The sequence below is a fragment of the Heterocephalus glaber genome, unplaced genomic scaffold, assembly GCF_053883595.1.
Source record: "Heterocephalus glaber isolate CG9 unplaced genomic scaffold, H.glaber_assembly_v1.0 deba00001457, whole genome shotgun sequence".
In the NCBI taxonomy this organism is placed as follows: Eukaryota; Metazoa; Chordata; class Mammalia; order Rodentia; family Bathyergidae; genus Heterocephalus; species Heterocephalus glaber.
In genome coordinates, this window is record NW_028258305.1 from 41,479,677 (window position 1) to 41,501,674 (window position 21,998).

Consider the following 21,998-nt stretch of genomic DNA (forward strand, 5'->3'; position numbering starts at 1 on the left):
GGCCTATACTAAGGCAGAACACTCTTTCTCCAGCTTTAAAATGTACTGTTTCCATGCCCCAACATGAGCGGTCATTCTCAACTTGGGGAGGTTTTAACCCTTGTTCTCTCCAGAGAACACTGGCAATGTCTGCAGATAACTCTGACTTTTCAACTGTGTGTGCATGTGGACAGGATGGACAGGACAGGAGTGGAGAGGAGTTTATTGCTACTGGAATTGAGTAGGTAGAGGCCATGGTAAACCTCCTCCAGCACACAGCACAGCCCTCTACCACAAAGAATTATCTGGCCTAAAATGTTAGTAGTTCCAGCACTGAGAAATCCTGCTGTAGCTCCACCATGATGAATTCTTCAACCTCCTAATCAAGTTGGTGTCAGTTGTTTGGCTCTCGAGGAGTCATGTTTAACCTAGTTTCTAAGACACATCATCTCTGCACTCCTCATGATACTATGAACTTGTAGAAGGGAGACACTGTGCATTGTTCTTCATCCACAAAACCATCTAGTGTAGTTTGTGCATAAGTGTGAGATAAAGAATCAGGGAACAGATGCTGAATGCAAAGGACAGCGCCCCCTGTGGGCCACACACCATGCACAGAGCTGTGTGGGAGCTGCTCCTTGCTGAGAGCCTGGCACCTAACATGAGAGGGGGCTCAGGTCCTAACTGACCAGGGTTTCTGTAGATGAAGTTACACAGACTAAAAACGTTTCTGATCATGGAACCCAAAATGTTTCAACTTATAAATAACAGGCCCTTTATTTCCCAAGTCCCTGAGGAAGAACCATATGTGGAGACTTTAAAATGTAAATGTATATACTTTTAAATATCTTATTTATTCATATAGACCAGTAAAAGGAAGTTTCTATAATCCGGACGAAAACGAAATCTGTTCACATCAGGATTAAAAAGAACAACAACAACTACAGTCAGTCTTCCTTTTGGATTTTATCCCCAGAGTGAAATGCTGGCAGGAAGTTACGTCTAAATGTGAGCAAGGTAGGTAGGAAAAAAATGTTGGAACAGTCATTTCCTTAGCTGAACAATAAAAAGTTATCTAGAAATTAGTTCTCTAACTAAGGTATAATTCAGTTCTCTAAAAAGACAGTTTGCCTCTTGGAGAGATTTTACAGATAAGGTCACAAGCTGATTAGGTAAATGAAGTTTATCACTTAGGAAGAAAATATATCAAGATGCTTAGCATGGTGGCACCTGGCAAGGGGCTTTGTAAGTGATTCTAATTGCCTTCTCTATATTCTTTGTATTTTCCATAATGAGCATAAGTTAATTTTACATTAAAAAGGGGAACCATAGCTTGGATTCAAGTAGCATCGTCCTTCCGAAGTGCCATCGGATTAGAGCTGGTGCTCCCCCTCCCGCTTGCCCTCACCAAAACAAAGCTGCTTATTTTCTGGTTGCCTATGCTCAGAATATTGCCTCAAGAATGTTTCAAATGGGCCGGGGATTTAGCTCAGTGGTTCCGCCACCTGCTGCGCAAGCGCAAGGACCCGAGTTCGATCCCCGGTACCAAAAAAAAAAAAAAGAATGTTTCAAACTAAACTGAGTGACACATTTTCGAGATGAGCTTATTTGGTTCCCAGAAAATGACTTTCTAGAAGCCCGGTAAGGCCGCCCACATACCTGGCCTCCAGCTGCACAGGCGGCCACCAGGCCGAACTGGCCTCCCTCCTTCCGTAGCCTGTTGGCAGCTGTCATGACTAAGCGGCAGCCAGTGGCTCCGAATGGGTGCCCCAGGGACAGCGATCCACCCCAGGCATTAAACTTCTCTAAAGGAAGAGCTCCAACCTGGTTCCCATAAAATAAAGACACAGTGTAAAGGCAAGTTTACTTAAAGACACAACTCAAGCCAGGCTCCTAGTAACAGGAAGGCACAGACACAGGGAGAAATAACTAAAGTTAGATCTATCACAAATAATTGTACTGCAAAAGAAAAGTAAGTCTAGGCCACTATTAAGACACGGGTTAATTTATTTTTTATTTAATGTCTGAATGAGAAGAACAAAAGGTAACATAAAACTTATTTTTGCTGAAGATTTTTCAGGAACTATTTTTAAACAAAGACATAAATACAGTACACTGAATAAAATATACAATTCTTCACAAGAGTAAGCTTTTCCCTTCTTATTCTTCTTAGAAGGCAACTAAGCTCCAAATGTTTGCCTTGGATAGTCAAACATTTTTTTTTTTTTGGTACCGGGAATCGAACTCGGGTCCTTGCACTTACAAGGCAGGCAGCAGAACCACTGAGCTAAATCCCCGGCCACAAACATATTTTTTAATCAGAAACTTACCTTGGTTTTCCTGCCCATGTAGTTTTGTGCAAACCAGTCAGAATCCATGGCTTTAAAATTAGCCAAAATCTGACCCTAGGAGGGAAAATAATTCATAAAGGAGCTTGTTATTAATGTTCCTCTAAACTCCTCTCAGCATGGGTTTCTGTAACTTTGAAGTTAGGCAAATCTTCAAGTCAGTTTTAGTGAAAATGTGCCAAGGAAACAATTTTGTACCTCCAAAGGGCCTCCAGGAGCCTCAGAAGGTATGTTTTCAAGCCCATAGGTGTGATCCTCAATTCTCTCCCCTTGAGCCCCTCCCCACAATGTAAGTCAGTACCGATACACAAAGGTTCACTTAACTGTTTAATTTATAATATAAACCAAGCCTTGCTCTCTCCCATAACCCTGGACTGCACCCTTAATGACTACAGTCCCTTCAGACGTGTCCTCCAAATGACTTACTGAGAAGGCTTCATGAAATTCAAAAACATCAATATCACTCATGGTTAATCCTGCCTTTTCTAGAACTTTTGGAGTAGCATACGTTGGCCTGAAAAGAAAAAAGGTAGAAACTTAAAATTTTAATTTTTAACCTAATAGCTTCTTCACATTCCCTAAACTGAGTTTTACACTTATTGATTCTACTGTACAAATACTTATTAAGTGCCAGGGATACGGTAATAAGCTGAATTCTGTCCTTGTTAAGGTTATATTGTAGAGTTGGAAGAAGAATGAAAGTCAAAGGGCAAGGTATTCAAAAGGACTTAACTAGTCTCAAGATCATAACAGAGAAAGAAAAAAAGAGAAAGCAGGTGGGGTGAGGTAGGTAGGTATCAGAATGGAAGCCAGTGAAGCTAGGGCCTTGTGAGGAGGAGATAATCTAAGCCTCAGGAGGCTTTTATGAAACAAGAATGTGGAGCAAAATGAAAAAAATGTTTGACATCTTCATGAAAAAAATATACATTTGTGCATGTATATGTATACATGTTTGTGTATATTTATATAAAAAACTTTTTTTTTTTGGTGAAAAATTTTTGGGGATTGAACCCAGGGCCTTCACACTGAGCTACATCCTCAGCCCCTTTTTTGTATCTTGAGACAGGGTCTTGCTAAGTCACTAGATTGCCCAGGCAACTTGCTATCCTCCTGCCTCAGCCTCTCAGAGTACTGGGATTACAGGCGTGTGCAACCACAGCCAGTTTGTATTAACAATTTTGTTTTCCAGTACCGGGGATCAAACTCGGGACCTTGTGCTTGCCAGGCAGGCACAGCACTGCTGAGCTACATCCCCGGCCCTGTATTAACAATTTTAAGTAGGGGCCAGGGATGTAGCTCAGTGGTTCTGCCGCCTGCCTCAAAGCGCAAGGTCCCGAGTTTGATCCTTGGTACCAAAAACAAAAAACAAACAATTTTAAGTAGAAAATATATTGGAAAATAACCCAAAACTGTAAAATAATTACACCAAAAAGGATTATTACTATTTGCTTTAAAATCCACACCCCAAACCAATTATGGACTCAGAGCTTAAGATACCTCAAAATCTGTGTAATTGGGCTGGGGATTTAGCTCAGTGGTTCCACCGCCTGCTTCACAAGCGCAAGAACCCGAGTTTGATCCCCGGTACCAAAAAAAAAAAAAAAAAAAAATCTGTGTAATAAATGTTGGTAATGAAATACTTTTGATTAAAGGCCAGAAATATACAGTACTACCTACCCGAGTAAAAGCTGATCTTTTGGATCCTGGGACACATACACAAAATCCCTAGGTAAAGAACAGAGGAGTTAGCTCCAATAATAAAATAGTCAGAGGCAATTCACCTGAAAATTTACTCACCTCAAATATGCCTTTGGCTTATATCCCATGGCCAGAGCTTTGTCCTCCGACATAATGAGCATCGCAGAAGCACCATCGGTCTGAAACATCAACCAGAATAACACTGAACTCTGGCCTGCCTGAGGTTCCTCTGCAGCCATCTTCTACATTCCGTCCCTGGGTCTACTCACTCATCACAAACTTCACTGTATCTATCATTAAATCACAATTCAATCACAAAGACTGGCCCAGCTTTGGGGCACTAAAGAAGAGAGGAGCCAGTTCAAAGAGTATCATAATCATCAAATGAATAAAAAGAACTTTAGAAATGCAAGAATCCATTATAAACTCAGCCAAAGCTTTTTTTTCTTTTGGGCACAGAAAATGAGGAAGTTTATAAATTAAAACAATCTGTTATTTATTCAACTTATTTATTTATTTTCCGTGCTATTTCTCAGCTGCTTCCTACCCACAGCTTCTGAATGTTTTCATTTTATGTATAGAATCTGTAATAAGCAAACCAATGGAAAAGACTGAAGGTGGGCAGATGAGAACATTAGTATTACTGTACAAATGGACACACTCCATACATTTTTGTCCCAAATAACAATCAAGATATTAGAGGACAAAGAGACACCACTAGGAGAAAAAAGTCCTGTACTACTCCAAAAAAAAAAAAAAAAAAAGAGCTCCCACCCAAATCCACACACAATTCCAAGGAAATGGGAACTACTCTATATAGTTTGAAGAAAAAAAAAAAAGGTCACATCCAGGATAGTTTTACAACTGAGCAATGCTGAAGAGAGTGAGTAGGGTCCAACAAGGTAGCCAGAAAGTCTGGAAACACAGGTAATGACACAGAATATACAATTTATAGAGATTAAATTAAGTATGTTCAATGTGCCATTGTACAAAATTGCAACGGATGTGGTACTCTAATGTATTTCCAAAACTCCGTGGATCTGTGATGTGTTGCCTCTGATGATGTCTGTGTTTGATCTTCATTGAATAAACCCAGACCTGTAGCACACCACAGAAGTAATCGAGGACGTTCAGATCTGGTGAGTACTGCCCCTGCTGCCTGGCCCTATTGTCTAGCTTGGTTCTGGAAATAAGCATCTACTCAGACCCTTCACCACTCAGGCGTGATGAGGTAGCGCACCACGCTGGTGGAACTGAGCCAGGTGATACAACCATAGTCATGTAACTCTTGACAAACGTCATGGCTTGTGTCTAGATGCCCCTCAAAGCCCCGTGTGGTCATAGGAGGAGCCTTTTCAGAGGTGGCTGGATCTAGAGTGTGTGATGCTGGGATTAAGGGTGTGCAGTTACTAAATCAGTCTACTGATTGGTTTGGTGTAGTTCTGAGTGTGAGTGCTACTCCTCTAAGGGTGGAAGGCAGGTAGCCTAGATAGAATATGAAAGGGACAAAAAGAAGCTGCTACTGGGCTGGGGATTTAGCTCAGTGGTGCTGTGCCTCCCTTGCATGTACAAGGTCCTGCATTCAATCCGCAGCACGAAAAAAAAAGAAGCTGCTATTGTCACTTGCTTCCTTTGTTACCTTCTGCCTGCCATGAACTGTTTTTCCTCTGTGATGCCACCTTGCCTTGGAGGTACCAGATTACAGACTATAACCCCTACAAAGAGTGAGCTAAATAAACTTTTCTCCCTTTAACTTTGTGTGTCAGGTATTTTTGTCTCAGCAATGAGAAAAGTAACTAAGACAACAAAGGAGCCAAAATCATACATTGTAGAAAAGACAGCCTCCGGGAAAGTTGGATATCCATATGCAAAAGAAGGAAATTAGATCCCCATATTTCACTCTGTATAAAAATCAATTCAAAATGGACCAAAGACCTAGGAATAAGACCTGAAGCTTTAAAACTACTAGAAGAAAACAAAGGTGAAACACTTGAAGCCACAGGCACAGGCAAAAACTTCCTGAATGGGACTCTAATAGCCAGGAAATAACAGTAAGAATCAACAAATGAAACTACACTAAATTAAAAAGCTTCTGCACAATAAGGAAAACAACCAACAGAGTGAAGAGACAGCCTACAGAATTGGAGAGTCTTTGCCAGCTATCATCTGACAGAGGATTAATGTCTAGAATATATAAAGAACTCAGAAAACACCAAAAAATGAAACAGTCTACAAATGGGCAAATAAAATTGAACAGACACTTCTCAAAAGAAGTACAAAGGTAAGTATATGAAATACAGTGAGTATACGAAAGAATGTTCAACATCTTTAGCCATTAGGGAAATACAAAAGTACACTGAAAGCCTGGAATGGAGGCCCATGTCTATAATTCTAGTGCTCTGGGAGTCTGAGGTAGAAGGATTGCAAGTTCAAGCTCAGCATGAGCAACCTAGGGACTGAGCAAGAAGATCCTGTCTCAAAAAATTAAAAAGGGCTGGGGATGTAGCTCAGTGTGAAGGCCCTGGGTTCAATTCCCGTACTGAAAAAAAAAAAATCAAGATTCCATCTCACCCCAGTCAGAACAGCTATCACCAAGAATACAGAAAACAATAAATGCTGGTGAGAATGCAGGGAAAAAGGAACCCTTCTCCACAGCTGATGCAAATGTAAACAGTACAGTCACTAAAGAAATCAGTAAAGAGGTTCCTTACAAAAACGAAAACTAGAACTACCATACAATTCAGTTATGGCATAGACACAAAGGAATTAAGTCAGCATACTACATGGTACCTGCATACCCATGCTTACTGCAGCACAATTCACAACAGCCAAGATGTAGAACCAGCCTAGATCCCCATCAACAGATGAATGGGAAAACAGACTGTGGTGTATATACACAATGGAGTATTATTCAGCCATAAAGAACACAGTTATGTCATTTGCAGGAAAATGGATGGAACTGGAGATCATCATGTTAAGCGGAATAAGCCAGACTCAAAGACAAACACTCCATGTTTTCCCTAATATGTGGAATCTTAAAAGAATGATATGAATATAAAGGGAGACTACTATCAGCTAAGAGGAAGGGAAAAGAGGGAGGAGGTGTAAAGGCAGGCAATGGGGGAATAGAAAAAGCTATTAATTATATCCTTAAGAGATCGTGATGTCAACGTGAATTTATTGAAGTGAAAAGATATCCACAAAACCCTATTAAGTGAAACGGCGGATTACAAAACAATCTGCATGGCATTGCCAACCTTTCATTTCAAAACCGTATTAATGTATAGAGACAGCAAGAAATCATCCAGAGTAACGCTCACTTAATTGTTTTAACCTATCTCTGGGAATGAGATGCCGAACACGTTTTTCTTTTAAGAGTATTTTCTTACTTGTGCTATTATAAAATATTTCTAAGCAGAAGAAATAAAGAATTGCTGTAAGTATGAGAGATGATAGGTAAGTTAATTAGCTTGAATGTGTAATTATTTCACAATGTATAGGTATCTCTGTGATGTTGTACACATTAAACACATACGATTTTTGTCAATTATACTCAATTTACAAAAAGAAAAAGCTATGATTTTTCTTTTAAAAATAATGATTCTATTTTAACATTATCTTCAAATTGAGTAAATTTATCTTCGGGCCTCTTCATAATACACACAAACCTACTTTAGGCTTTTATAGTGAGTGTATAGAAATAGAAAAGTCATTACTAAACACAAAGAGCATGAGAGTTACCAGGAAAGAAGAATTTGCAGCTGTCACCGTGCCGTAGGGCTTGATGAATGCAGGTTTTAGCTTGGCCATCTGCTCCAGCGAGGAAGGACGGATGCCGTTATCTTTGCTAACTGTTTCCTTTCCTATAAAAACAGCAATGTTTTCACTCTAAGGAACTATAAGCCTTACATATCTTCTCCAGAGAAACATGCTTTAAAAATCACGAGAACAAGTGTTTACCTGTATTACAGCCTAAATCAAAACTTGAGTCTGTGTTTAAGAATACAGACTATTTTGGAGACAGAGTCAACATACTTACAGAAAAGTCATGCATGTAACAGTTTTAGAGTTTTAGGAGCTACTGGAGCAATTCCGAACTCCCTGGCAAAGCGCTCCATTTTACCTGGTACCTTGAAGGGGACAATGTCAGAAAGGAGTCCTTCGTCCTGCGCCTTCTTGGCCAGACTGTGAGACCGCAGTGCATACTCATCCTGCTCCAGCCTAGAAATTGCGAAGGCAGCAGCCAGTCGGTCCGCAGAGTGGCCCATGGTCTCGCTGGTGGAGAACTCAGCCACTGCAGGAAGCTGGGAGGGAGAGGCGGAGAGCAGGTGCACTGTTAAGAGGTGCCGTGTGACACCTAGGATTGTGCGGTGTTATCTGGAAAAGTTAATATCTATTTATTTACCACCTATCAATCAAGACTGAGACAAAGGAAGCTCTTTGTGAGCTTGCCAAAAAGGGCTCAAATAGTCAAATCCCAAATATTCAAATTTCCAAAAACTTTTTTTCCATCTCGACCAAATAATTATCTTCACTATAACCAAGAGAATCTACAATATCAGAGCATACCTGATAGATCTAATTCTAAATCTCTGGGTCTTTATTTATAGAAGTGCGTAAGTCCTACCTCAGGTGACAGGAAATTCAGTCTGAATTTAGAGAGCAAAGACAGTCGCTGGCCCAGAGTCTTGGCTCTACTGAGATCAAGCATCATCTTCCTCATTTTCCTTGAGTGACGAATAGGGACGTCAGACATTAACTCGACACCACCAGCCAAGACCACGTCGTACTGGCCAGAAGCAATCAAGCCAACAGCTACAAGGCACGGTTATAAGTACATCAACACCGCTGGCAGAAAACAACAAGCCACTGAAATTTTTAAGCTTCTTGATTAAAAAGCTGATAACAGTTACCAGCTTTTACAATATCAGTTTGTTTGTTTGTTTTTGGTACTTGGGATCAAACTCAGGACCTTGTGCTTGAGTGGCAGGCACCGGAACCACTGAGCTAAATCCCCAGCCCAGCTTTTACAATATCAGTAATGAAAGTTCTAACCTTTACAGAGAGGTTAACATAATTTTTTAAATGATCCAAAACATTCAACAAGATGAGAGAAAAACAAGTATCACTCAAGCCACATGGACATCAACTTCCAGATATAACTAACCACTGGGTCAACTCTCAAACTCTAACTCCTGGTACTCCTCCTGCCTCGGCCTCCGGAGACTAGATTACAGGCGTGTGCCATCACACTCTGCTTCAAACTATATTCTAAATCAGAGTATCTTACATTTTTGTGGGGGTTTTGTTTGGTTTTTGGTTTGCTTTGGTTTTTGAGACAGGATTTTGCTATGCTCTCAAGACTGGCCTTGAACTCAAGATGGTCCTGCCCCAGACTCTCACGTAGCTAGGACTAGAGCAGCACCACCATGCCTGGCTATCTTGCATATTATTGTTTCTGTTTTGTTTGAAGCTCGTTGTATAGTTCAGGCTGACCCTGAACTCACTATGTATCCCAAGCTGGCCTCAAACGTGTGATCCTCCTGCCTCAGGCATCTGAGTGCTGGGATTATAACCACCACTCCCAGCAAAGTTGCATATTTTATATGCTCCCACTGTTAGTTTTCAGAAAGTTTTCTCTAGAGAATGTTCATTTCTACTACAAGCCAGAGAAATGCTTTTGGGATGAAAGGCAGCCCTCCACCCTCTTTACGGCTACTGGCAAGTGTTCTATTACTCCCCCTGGAAGCTGAAGACATGTGTTAGAGTGAGTATCTCAGTCACCACCACTGGCATTCATTTCCTGCCATGCACGAGCTGGGCTGTGCAACCTGACCTTTCTGGTTTTTTTGGTACCGGAGATCGAACTCAGGACCTTGCGCTTGCACGGCAGGTAGAACCACTGAGCTAAGTCCCCGGCCCCAACCTGGCTTTGATGTTACTAAAACAGCGCAAGAGTACCAATCCGTTCAAGATTTCTGTCTATGCATCAAGGGCTGACGCTACAAAATGTCCCACATTACTGAAGTTGTTAGAAGTTGCAATGATTTACAGCAATGACAAGGACGTGAGGAGAATGTGAAAGACTTGTGTTGCCCAAATCAGAGATTTACAGCTCTGGTGGGGCTGGAGGCAGCAGGACCCCAGCACTGTGGGACACATCTTGTCAGAACCACCTTGCTAAACCCCACAGGGTATAAACGATTCCTGCCTCTGGCTCTCAAGCGCCCTCCCAGAGATGTGCCCCTCCTGCTGCAGCCAGCAACATTACTGACAGCGGAGATTCATTAAGGCCATGTCCCTCATGCACAGAAATCAAGAAAAAGGTTGAGAACTATCTTGTCAAAAACCAAAAATCTGGGGGCTGGGGATTTAGCTCAGGGGTTCTGGCGCCTGCCTTGAAAGCGCAAGGTCCGAATTTCAATCCCCAGTACCAAAAAAAACAAAAACAAAAAAGCAAAAATCTGTAACATGACCTTACTTTTAAGAAACGTAAATGAAGAGATCTGTGGTAATCATTTGTTTCTGTTAAGTCTGTCTCTCTTTCTTTCTTTTCTTTCTTTTCTCTGCAATTGAACCCAGGGGTACTCTACCACTGAGGTATTCTCCCAGCCTTTTTCATTTAATTCTGAGACAGGGCCTTACTAAGTTGCCCAGGCTGGCCTCGAACTTGCCACCCTCCCGCCTCATCCTCTTGGTAGCTGGGAACGCAGCTACCTCACTTAGATGACCTCTAATGATAAAACAGACAAAGGAGAAATACTGACGTGCTACTTAAACACTCCTTTGAGTAAAATTAAAAATAAACAAACACACCTGTGGTCATGGCCTGGTTTGAGGAGATGCAAGCCATGGTGACAGTGTGGGCAGGAGTCTTGTCAGAGAAGCCAGCTCCAAGGGCCGCCTTCAGGAAACACAGTGAACAAGACCATCACTTAGGAAGGAAATGTACTGTATTACGGAAGTGACACTTTGAGTAGTACTGCTCTGCCTGGTGAATCAGAAAGGAATCTTATTTTAAAATTCTACAGAACAATGTCTAAAACAAAATTAAGCCCATCACAGAGATGGTTTACCAATTTTTCACCTAGCCATTAATCGACAGACATGACTCAAAATTTCCTAGCTGCCAGTGTTTCTAGTGCAGAATAGAAGGATACGAAGTCTTTCACCTAATTTCTTAGCCATGCTTTGCTCAGAGCCTTCAAAAGTATCAATTTAGGGCTGGGGATTTAGCTTACTCTCCTCCCTCCAAGTAGGACAGACACTAAGTACCCAATGGACTTGGCTAGAAACCACTGCATGGCAACCTGTCAGCCTAACCCAATCCAGAAGGAGACAGGGCAAGTGCTAGGCAGCCAGGAGAAAAGCTCTGCAGTAGGACAAGGGCAAGGGGCACGCGGGTCACCACAGCTGGATCCTTACCAGGCCGGTTACCCTTGGCCCCAGCTGACCCTCGGGACTGAGGGAGCTGTAAATAGAAGCGGTGACTGGTGACCCTTGTCCACCTGCTTCTATTTAAAGTTTGAACAGTTCTCCAGGCACTAAGGAAAGAGGAGGATGCCACTTAGTTAAGCTGGAGAGCAGGAACTATGCAGCGGTCTTTCAGCAAAGTCAGGTTTATAGGAACACCAGAAGCCTTTTAGGATTTCAGGCTAATAGCATTAATACAAACAACAGGTCCTGAAGAAATTCTCTAGCTAGAATTAACGCTAGCTATTAGGTTATAGCACCACCTTAAAGTAACACTCTATTATCCCCTCAACTCGGTCCTTCCCTACAGTCACTGGAAAATGGACCTGGAGTACAACCTGACTGGAATTACTAGTATAGGGTAGGAGGAGGGAACTACTTCATGTCAATCACAGCCAAGATTTGCACTGGTTGCAAAACTTCCAGAAAAAAATTCACAGAAAAATCATAGCTTTCGTTTTAGGAAAGGTAAGATGAAAGAACAGAACAGAACAGAACAGAACAGAACAGAAAAGGAGAGAGAGAGAGAGAGAAAGAGAGACAGAGAAAGAGAGAGAAAGAAAGAGAGAAAGAGAAAGAAAGAAAAACAGATTTAACATTTACTTTTTAAGTGCACTTATAAAAGTCACTTTATTTTCAGAATATCAAAGTTGAAAATGTATCATGAACCGCTTGTTGGCGTTATGTACTTTATAAAACTCTCATGTGATGCATTGAGAAAGGTGAAGGTGAGGGGGGCAGGAACACAAAAGATTCCAAGAGGAGAACAAAAACCTCTTCATGTTCTAGATTCCTTCCAGCCCCTCAACATCATACAGTTGATTTCTGAGGACTTTAGCACCAGGCAGTCAGCAGTTTCAACGTTTACTGGCAGAACAAATATGCACGGTCATGCTCAGATGCCCTTCGCCTGGGGCTCCCAGTGATCTAAGTCATTACCCTCCCAACTACAGTGAGCACAAACACAAATACAGACTCGAAATAAGGCTTAGCACAGAGGGCTTCGGAGCCAACACTATCCAAACAATGACTCTGATCGAAACAAAGCCCGAAGATGTGCTTGGACTGTCTGCAGTGAGATGTGGCACCAACGTTCCAGGGCCTGTCGTTATCTCGGTGCCAATAAACACAACATGGAGCTGTGCCAACTAGGGGAAAAGTAGACGCCTGGGAAATACTTCTTTCAAAACCTGCCGATGTGTCATCAGTCAATGGGAACAAATGAATAAGCAAGGCTAAGTCCAACTATGAAAACCAAGATATGATGTTAGTTCTTTGAAATACGCTGACATTTTAAACCAGTTATAAACTAGTTTATCTACCATTACTACAAAAGTAACAGCAGTCACACACTGCTATAATCTCTATTTTTCTAAAACAAGAGACTAACATTTCCTAAACCAACTCAAATAACTGATTTGATTTATAGTAAAATGAATATATACTAATAATATAAATTATTGGCTTTATAGTACAATTCTTCTAAATATTAAGTAATGCTTATACTTTGAGCTGTAAAGTTACATTTTAAGTCCAATGTAAGGTTAGCTAATGAATTTTAAGTGAATACTTTTGATTATTTTGTGGTACTGGGGCTTGAACCGAGGGCCTCACGTATGCTAGGCAAGCTCTCTCCCACTGAACTACATCCCTAACCCTTCAATGGATTTTAATGGCCTTCAAAAAGTAAATTCTAGGGCAGAGGATTTAGCTCAGTGGTTCCGCCGCCTGCCTCGCAAGTGCAAGGTCCAGAGTTCAATCTGCGGTACAAAAAAAAAGTAAATTTTAGGGCTGCCAGTGTAGCTCCATGGTAGGCCACTTGCCTAGCATGCTTAAGGCCCTGGGTTCAATCCCCAGCACTGCAAAATAAGAAGAAAAAAGTTAAAGGATATCAAAAAGTAAATTCTATTGGCTGAAATTCAAACTGATTCTCCTATGAATCCCTTTAAACAATACAAAGGTACTTTTACTCACCTCTCTAGCCACATTGCTTGTTTTCACTTCCTGAATAACTGTGCCAAAGATGATATAATCAACAACTTCCTTTGGGACGTTGGTTCGATGCAACAAACCCCTGAAAGCAGAAATCCAAAGCAGGGAAAAATTTCGCACATTACTGAAGTGCCAGGGATCATACACAGAACACGGCACTTCTTTAAGAAGGCAACCCTGGGGGCTGCAGGAGCGCTCACCCTGCAGCACCGCAAAAGTAAAGTTTAAAAAGGTAAACCTTGAATTTAAAAGGGCAGAAGCTGTATCTTTTCTTTAATTTGACAAGCGTTTGGCACCTAGCCAAAGAAGAAATGAATGAGTGATTTAAAAATTTAGCATGTGATGTTCAATAAACTGGTAAGGAGAGATCAGAAAGGAAGAATAAAATATTTAGAATAAGATAAAATAAACATAGTAACGTTAATGTTAGTAGAAATCAAAATTTTCAGTAAAAAGAGAAAGAGATACAAAAAGAGATGAAAAATGCTGGTAATGTTAAATTGAAATTTGAAATATCAACATAAACATGATTAAAACTATGTATGTATATATGAGTGTATGTACATAAGTATGTTCTGCCCATAGGTAGAAACTAGAAGAAGTAACATTCAGTTAGAAATGAGCACACCTCGAACCCAGGCCTGGTCTCTAAATGTCATTCCCCATTAGAGACAAGTGCTTCTCCCATCCCATCCCCAGCACTGGGGATTAAATCCCAGGTCTTTGCACTGAGCCACATCCCCAGCCTATTTTTATGTGAGACAGGACCTTGCGAGGTTTCTAAGTTGCCCAGGATGTGCTTGAACTTTTGATCCTCTTGCCTCAAATCTCCGAGTGCTGGGATTACAGGTGTGCATCACCAGCCCAGTGAGACAAGTGCTTTTGCTACATCTGAAGCAAATCTCAACATCTTTTTTTGTCCCAAAGGTAAGGAAGTACCCAAATGGAGCTATAGCAAAAGCAGGAACATGGGTGTACATATTTGGAAAAACTCTTCAATGTATACACTTAAAATCTGGGCCATTTCATTACAAACTTTACCTCAAAAATGGTACTGTACTAAAAAACAAAAGGGTCACTGGGCCAACTTGAAGGAGCTCCCACAAAAAAGATGGGGGATAATCTGAGCCTCAAAAAGAGTAGAAAAAAAGACAGGCATTCCACTCTATTACAGTGGAGTACTACTCTATAATAAAGAAGGATGAATTTGAGTCATTTGTAGGAGAATGGGTGCACCTTGAAACTGTAATGGTGAGTGAAATAAATCAGACACGCAAGCTTAAATATCACGTTAGTCCTCTTATACGAGAAACCCAAAGTATAAATAAATTAAAGACCAAAATAAAAGACAGATAGTGGGAAATAGGAGACCGTTCTTTTGCAAATGGAAAGGGGGCCAAGAGATATAGGAGAGGAGAGAGAAAGGTGCCCAAAAAGAACTGAGAGGCGTCCTGTGTATGTATGAACTCCCCACAATGAATGTCGTACTTCTGCATCACAAACACGTGCTAACAAAAACAACAAAACTAGAAGAGTAATGCTTAAAGTTGGTACACATAAAAACTCTGAAGTCTTCACCAGTTAAAAAAAAAGAACTTGGTCTTTTCATAAAAAGTCAGTCAATAAATGTAGAAGATAAGGAGAAAAATCACAAATTTTTGCCCAAATCTCTAATATAATTGATTCAGGCAAAAATTATCACTGGACGCTAAAAGCCATATGACAAAAGGTTGCTGGGAACAGTCTTTGCACGGCGGCTGCTCGAGCACAGCCCGACCACCATGACCTCGGTGTTAGATTCAGCATCACACACATGTGCCCCTGAATGTGACCAGGAAGCATTCTTACCAAGGAGGAAACGTTTAACTTCAGTCTATCAACTTGCAGACCTAATTTCCAGGTTACAGGAAATTCGGGAGAGGGAAGTTAAACATCATCATGAGGAAACTTCCAGAATGGGACATTCTATAGTATAGCAGGCCTGGACTTTTCAAAAAATCAATGTCATAGGGAGGAGAGAGGAGAAAAAAAATGTTCTAAGTCAAAAGAGAATAAAGAGACCTATCTATCCCTTTGTAATACAGACCTTGATAAAGTCCAGGTTTGAAAATATTTTGTTTTTAAGAAAAGATACTCTTAGAACAATTGAGAGAGATTTGCATATAAACTTGATATGGGAAGTTATCGTGGACTCATTATTATCATGGTGATAGTAACAGTGAGGTGGTTAGCAACGAAGTTCCTTATTCTTAGGAGATACAAGGTGAAATACTTAGAGCTTAAGTATCATGATGTCTGCAGTTTACTATCAAAATGATCCACGCCATACAGAAAGAGCAAATTTGGCAAAATGGCAACAATTATTAAATTTAAGTGGACGGTATTGAGATGTTCACCCTGTTATTTCAATTTTACTGTATGTTTGACATTTTTTAAAGTAAAAAGTTGAAAAACGTGCCTAGGATCACAGTAACACCGTTATCACATAGAAAGACGGCTCAACATGTGTGAAGACGCGTCTGCCATGTGCAAGGCCTGAGCTTGACCCCTGTGCCACTGGAGAGGGGGGTAAAGCCAGCTTGCGGAAAAGGTAATTTTCGATATTTTCAGCTTGAGATGGCTAAGAGGGTAAATTCAGAGATCTGGGAGTCCTCTATTAAAAGTCCCATATGAAAAGGACAGGATTTTTAATGGAAACTGTGCATACAGAGAAATGTAAACTCTAAGGACCAAAACTTGCAAAATTCCTTTAAAAGGGAGAAAAAAGGAAAAGATCCAGTTTTCTAAAAAAGAGAAGAAGCCACACATGGTGGCACAGCTACTCAGGAGGCTGAGGCAGAGGATCACTTGAGCCTAGGAATTCAAGGCCATAAATTTAAAAAAAGGAAATGAAAAAAAAAAAGTAGAGATAGTTACTATAGAGCAATGGGACTGGAAATGACCATCCGGTTAGAGAGAGGAAGGGGTGGGAATGAGAAAGTCTGGAAGACACAGAAGGAGAGTCAGAATGGGCACAAAGGTCACATGAAGGTCATCTCCCAGCAGGAAAGACCTGTGACGCTGAGGCAAAGCGTCACTGGAAAGTGAATTAGATCATGCCGCTTCTACCCTAAAAACAACCACACATTGAATGACCCTCACAAAATGAATTCATCCATCTCAATCTCATTTAATCACATCTCATTTTATAATTTTACATGGTTTGCCCATAAATCTTCAGGTTTCTAGGTTAAGCTTCTTTCTAGAAAAACATCTACATAATCTGTTCAGGGCCCTTTCGTAGTAGTCAAGTTCCTAAGACCATCATCAAATGCATGGATTGTGAGCAGCTGGGATGCTCGCTCATTCGTGATAACTAGCAGGCAACATGCTGTCTGATAAGCCTGCAAAATAAGATCACTGACATTCATGAGCTGCTCAAATTTGTGCAGCACCAGTGGGTAAAAATGAAGAATAAATCAATCTTGTAAAAGCTGACTGGCATTTTTCTTACCATATAACAATCAATTATGCCCCAGATATGAAAATTCAATGGAGCATCTCATGTCAAGTGTAAAAACTAAGGAAAGTTGTCTTTAATAATAAAGAACTCAAATAAAATTGCATTTACTTACAAAAGTGCTGCTCTAGCCAAATCATGTGGCATCAAGTCTTTATATCTGGGGAAAGAAAACATAATTTAAATCAAAAGCTTAGCACTTCAGGAAATTTTATTTCCTTCTGTTTGAAATACCTGGGTTATAAGGCAGCCCATCAATTAAAATGAAGATACAGTGTAACTTTGCTATTGAGCATCCTTAAAAATCTGGCAAACTTTAACTCCTACGAAGCTTGCTAAGAGCCAGGCATGGTGGCACACATCTATAATCTCAGCCCTTGGGAGGCTGAGGCAGGAGGACTCCTGCAAGTTCAAGGCCAGCCTAGGCAACATAATGAGTTCAAGGCCAGCCTGGAATAGTGAGACCTTGTCTCCAAAAAATAAAAATTTTAAAAAGTTTACTAAGAATCTTAAAAAAAAAGAATACCTTTTGCAGTATTCTATTGTTAGGCCGGGTGTGGTGGCACAAGCTTGTAATCTCAGCCCTCGGGAGTCTGAGGCAGGATTGCTATGAGTTCAAGGTCAGCCTGGGCTACGCAGTGAGTTCAAGGCCAGCCTGAACTATAGTGAGACCCTTATTACTCAAAAAGAAAAGAAAAGGGGCCGGGGATTTAGCTCAGTGGTTTCCTTGCCTGCTGCACAAGCGCAAGGACCCGAGTTTGATCCCCGGTACGAAAAAAAAAAAAAAAAGAAAAAAAAACAGTACTCTGGTTCAGCACGACATGTGTTTAATGTTAAATTCTTTAAAACCAAATCCCACCTTTTGAAGGCTTTAAAACTTTTCTTAAAAGCACATTATCAATTTATTTTATGGGGCCAAAAAGGCCATAAAGGGGATGTATTAGTACTTTTTAAGGCACTTTTTCCTTTGAAATAATTTGAGATAAGAAAACTGAAAGGACAGAACAGAGTTACCTTACTCCTCCTAATGTTACTGTCTTACATAACAACTATGTACTTACTAAAATGAAACAACTAACACTGGCACAGTATTATTCACTACGCTGCTAACTTTATTCGGATCACACCAGTTTTTCCACCAACGTCCTACTTCTGTTCCAGGGTCCAGTCCAGGGTACTATGCTGCCGGGGGAAACGGAACCCTTCTACACTGCTGGTGGAAGTGTAAACCAGTACAACCACTAGAGAATTCAGAATGGAGATTCCTCAAAAACTAAAATTAAGAAATTCCACTCGATCTAGTTAGTCCCTTCCTAGGTATCTCCCCAGAGAGTTAAAGACATGATATTACAGTGACAGATGCAAACCTATGTTTCTATTTCCGGCAGCACAACTCATAATAGCTAAATCTTGCAAGCAGTCTACATGTCTATCAACAGGTGAATGGATAAAGAAGATGTACTGTTTACACACAATGGAGTGCCACTCTGCCATAAAGGAGAATAAATTTGATTCATCTGTAGGAAAATGGATTCGCCTTGAGACCATAATGCTAAGTGAAACAAATCAGACAAAGAAACTTAAATATCACATAGTTTCTCTTATATGAGAAATACAAAGTATAAGTAATTTAAAGAACAAAATAAGACAATAGAAAACTGGAAGATACATCTGCAAAGGGCAAGGGGATCTAGAAATGAGAGACAGGAAGGGAGAGGGAGAAAAGGGAAGTAAAAAGGACAAAGATGTGATATGTCTATGTACCAAATCCCCAAGATGAATGAATCCACTATGTATTGCAAATGTGTACTAAAATAAATTTTTTTAAATAAAAGCGGTCTTCCCAGCCAAGAACTTTCTTCCCCCGATAGAACTTTCTTTTCCACCTTATTGCTACTAAAATCTTCAGATTATCTTACTGCTGTTGTGTCAGTAAAGGAGATTATAGTGAGAAACATTGTTAAAAGGGCTACCATGCTTAAAACTAGAGTGACTGAAGAAACTTTATCACCATTTACTCACAGCATTACTTTTATAAGAAAATACTTTCTAGGTTCTAAACCATCTGTTTAAAAATGAACCTTGTTAGTTGTTTGTGTGTAAATGTACGCACACACACACAGGTATGTATCTTTCAGAACTGATGGTATATTACATACAATGTTCTACATGTTGGTGTTTGTTTTTTGTTTTATTTTGCTCTGAGACAGGGTTTTATTATGTTCCCCAGGCTGGACTCGAACTCTGTTCTCAAGTGATCCTCCCAACTCAGCTTCCCAAGTAGCTGGGACTACAGCCATAAGCCACTGTGCCCGGTTTGCACCTTGCTTTATACCTTCCAAGAGGTCAGATAGTCCACATCATGGCATATTAGCACAAGCCTAATATTCACCAACACATTTTAAGCTAGTTACTACTGTTTCAAAATCTGAACATTAAAACAATCTTAACAGCACAGAAGTGACTGCTTGAACCTAAATACCAAAGTCTGGACAGACTGAACCTCACTTGGGGACAGAAGAGAAACAGAAAAGGCTAAAGCAAACAGCTCTGTGGCCCTAGGATCACTCTGGTCCCAAATACTTGGGGTGGTGCTAAGCCAGGGCTCTGGACCCCCCTGCCGTCCAAGTCTCATGATTTCTAGGAGGCCAAAGCAGTGGCTCATAGGCTCACACCCCAACTTCTGAGGAGGGACAGGAACAATGGCCTTGTCCCCAGAAAAGGGCAGCTCTGTTGAAAGCAAGCTACCTATACCTACAATGGGCTTTCATAATAGGCTGTTTCAAGCTAAAACTATACTAGGCTTATTTATAAGAAAGGATAAAAAGCACATTTTGACATTACTTCATCACTGACAGTCTGTGTTAATTTCACGGAGATGCTATCCATGTATTAGTCCACCAGTGACACTATTACCTACTGGGTTATCTTGTATTTACAAAGATCACTTTAGGCGCCAGGAATTTAGCTCAGTAGTTCCGGTGCCTGTCTTGAAAGCTCAAAGTCCCGAGTTCAATCCCTGGTACCAAAAAAAAAAAAAAAACCCCAAAAAAACAAAGATCACTTTAGATAGTATCTTCAAAGAAGGAATAACACGATCATTTCATACTTACGAAGTGCCTGATAGCAAAAACGGAATCCGAACACCATCTACTACCACAATATTTCTTAGATTGGGTTTAGCTAAGGTCTTCTTTGATTTGGTCTGGACAGCTTTAAGATAAAATTCAAAGAACTATTAATTAAAATATATGACGTTAGATGACCTTTTACATTTTTAAAGACAGACATTCTAAGAATTTTATCACTCAAGGACAAGTTGCATTTGTCAATGACTAAACCATTTAAATATTTTTTTAAAGGCTAAAAAATTCAGAATTAGCTAGGTGTGGTGGTGCACACCTGTAATCTCAGCACTCAGGAGGCTGAGGCAGGAGGATTGCCATGAATTTGAGGCCAGCCTGAACTGCACAGAGAGACCCTGTCTCAAAAAACCAAACAAAAGGGGCCAGGGATTTAGCTCAGTGGTTTCGCCACCTGCTGCGCAAGCGCAAGGACCTGAGTTTGATCCCCGGTACCAAAAAAAAAAAACAAACAAACAAAAAATAATTCAGAATTCACAAGTTTCTAAATAATGTTTAAGGTAAACAAAGATTATCTCCAATGATGAGGGTATCTATCTAAGCCATTAACAAAGCTGGTCATTTTTATCAAACGTTTAATAATCTATTGCATTAACAATAACCACTACAAAAAAACAACAAAAAACTTAGAGTGTTACATAGATGAAGAAACAGCTAAAGATGTCAAGGATGTGTTCAGCATATTTACTCAGATACCACTCCAGATAGCCTGAAAACAAAGCTGAATCCTACAAAAAAAAAAAAAAAAAAAAAGCAGGACATTTTTCTCTGCATGTAAGTTTCTTTACATACCAGGGCCAAATTAAATTTGGAGGTTAGTGAATGTTAGGGTCCCTATGGCTGTCAATTGTTGTACACATTAACACTTGAATACTTAAGCATACACACATGCACATATTCACATACAAGCACAGGTATCTAGGGTGAAGCAGTTTAAAAGAAAAAAAGACTTTAATTTAGCTCAGTGGTTCCGCATGCCTCGAAAGCGCAAGGTTCCGAGTTCGATCCCCAGTATCAAAAAAAAAAGAAAAGCATAACTTCTCTCCAGTTGAACTACTACATATCCTCTAAGCGATTTCACTCAATAAATAAAATCTTGGGCTGGGGATTTAGCTCAGTGGTTCCAGCGCCTGCCTCACAAGCGCAAGGTCCTGAGTTCGATTCCGGGTATTAATTAATTAATTAATTTTTAAAATCTTATTATTTGTGACTTAAAAAAAAAAAAAAAGAAAAACAATAACCACTACACATAAAACCTAGTGGTAGAAGTCACAATGGTTGATGGTGTTCGCTTTTCAAACAGCTTGTTTGTACCTCTCCATGGAGAGAAAGGCCACCTGGCTGATGACTACTGCTATTCTGCAAAAAACCTAGACTGTTTCCTGACTCTGCCTACTCCATTCACCTAAATAGTTCTAACCTCAAAAGAGTAACTTTTCTTTAGTATTTTTAAACACTGAAGAATAAAATGTGAATATATGCATGTGGTCCTAAAAAAGTAAACAACACTAAAAACTGGAATTTCCTCTTTATGCCTCCCCTACCATATTAGTTCCTTTCCAAAGGTAACTACTGTTACTTTCAACTCCTTTCCAATACACGTACATGTGCACACTTGTGTATTATGGATACTTTTCTGACTTTCATTATAGCTTGAAGCCTTCTGTGTCAGTATATCTAAATCTCTCACTTTCATGTTATTAGTTTTGGCAGTTACCTACTATCATCACTACACTATCAGAGAGAGAGAAAAAGTCCTACATTGTTAGGAATAAAATTTCAGTAACCACTTTACCACAACCACTGATGTCACAGAGAAGTATTTAAGGCAAATATCTACCACAAACTTGAAAGAAAAGGTAGTCA

General features: G+C 40.2%; 1 protein-coding gene across 13 annotated transcripts in view; it reads right to left on the reverse strand.

Moving 5' to 3' along the window:
• Hadhb (hydroxyacyl-CoA dehydrogenase trifunctional multienzyme complex subunit beta) overlaps positions 1 to 21,998 on the reverse strand; it is a 40,134-nt gene that overhangs the window by 5,022 nt on the left and 13,114 nt on the right. For 6 of the 13 annotated variants that reach the window (XM_087216582.1, XM_004839134.3, XM_004839136.3 and 3 more), the window contains 12 exons: positions 20,103 to 20,202; positions 17,105 to 17,149; positions 13,473 to 13,572; positions 10,842 to 10,929; positions 8,653 to 8,840; positions 8,149 to 8,329; positions 7,767 to 7,888; positions 4,125 to 4,204; positions 4,005 to 4,052; positions 2,754 to 2,841; positions 2,310 to 2,384; positions 1,639 to 1,803 (listed from right to left, as the gene is read on the reverse strand). In XM_087216582.1, coding sequence (XP_087072708.1) covers positions 1,639 to 1,803; positions 2,310 to 2,384; positions 2,754 to 2,841; positions 4,005 to 4,052; positions 4,125 to 4,204; positions 7,767 to 7,888; positions 8,149 to 8,329; positions 8,653 to 8,840; positions 10,842 to 10,929; positions 13,473 to 13,572; positions 17,105 to 17,149; positions 20,103 to 20,202 — 1,280 coding nt within the window. The remainder of the gene's footprint in view (positions 1 to 1,638; positions 1,804 to 2,309; positions 2,385 to 2,753; positions 2,842 to 4,004; positions 4,053 to 4,124; positions 4,205 to 7,766; positions 7,889 to 8,148; positions 8,330 to 8,652; positions 8,841 to 10,841; positions 10,930 to 13,472; positions 13,573 to 17,104; positions 17,150 to 20,102; positions 20,203 to 21,998) is intronic. The other 7 variants (XM_087216589.1, XM_087216583.1, XM_087216587.1 and 4 more) reach the window with 2 other exon arrangements.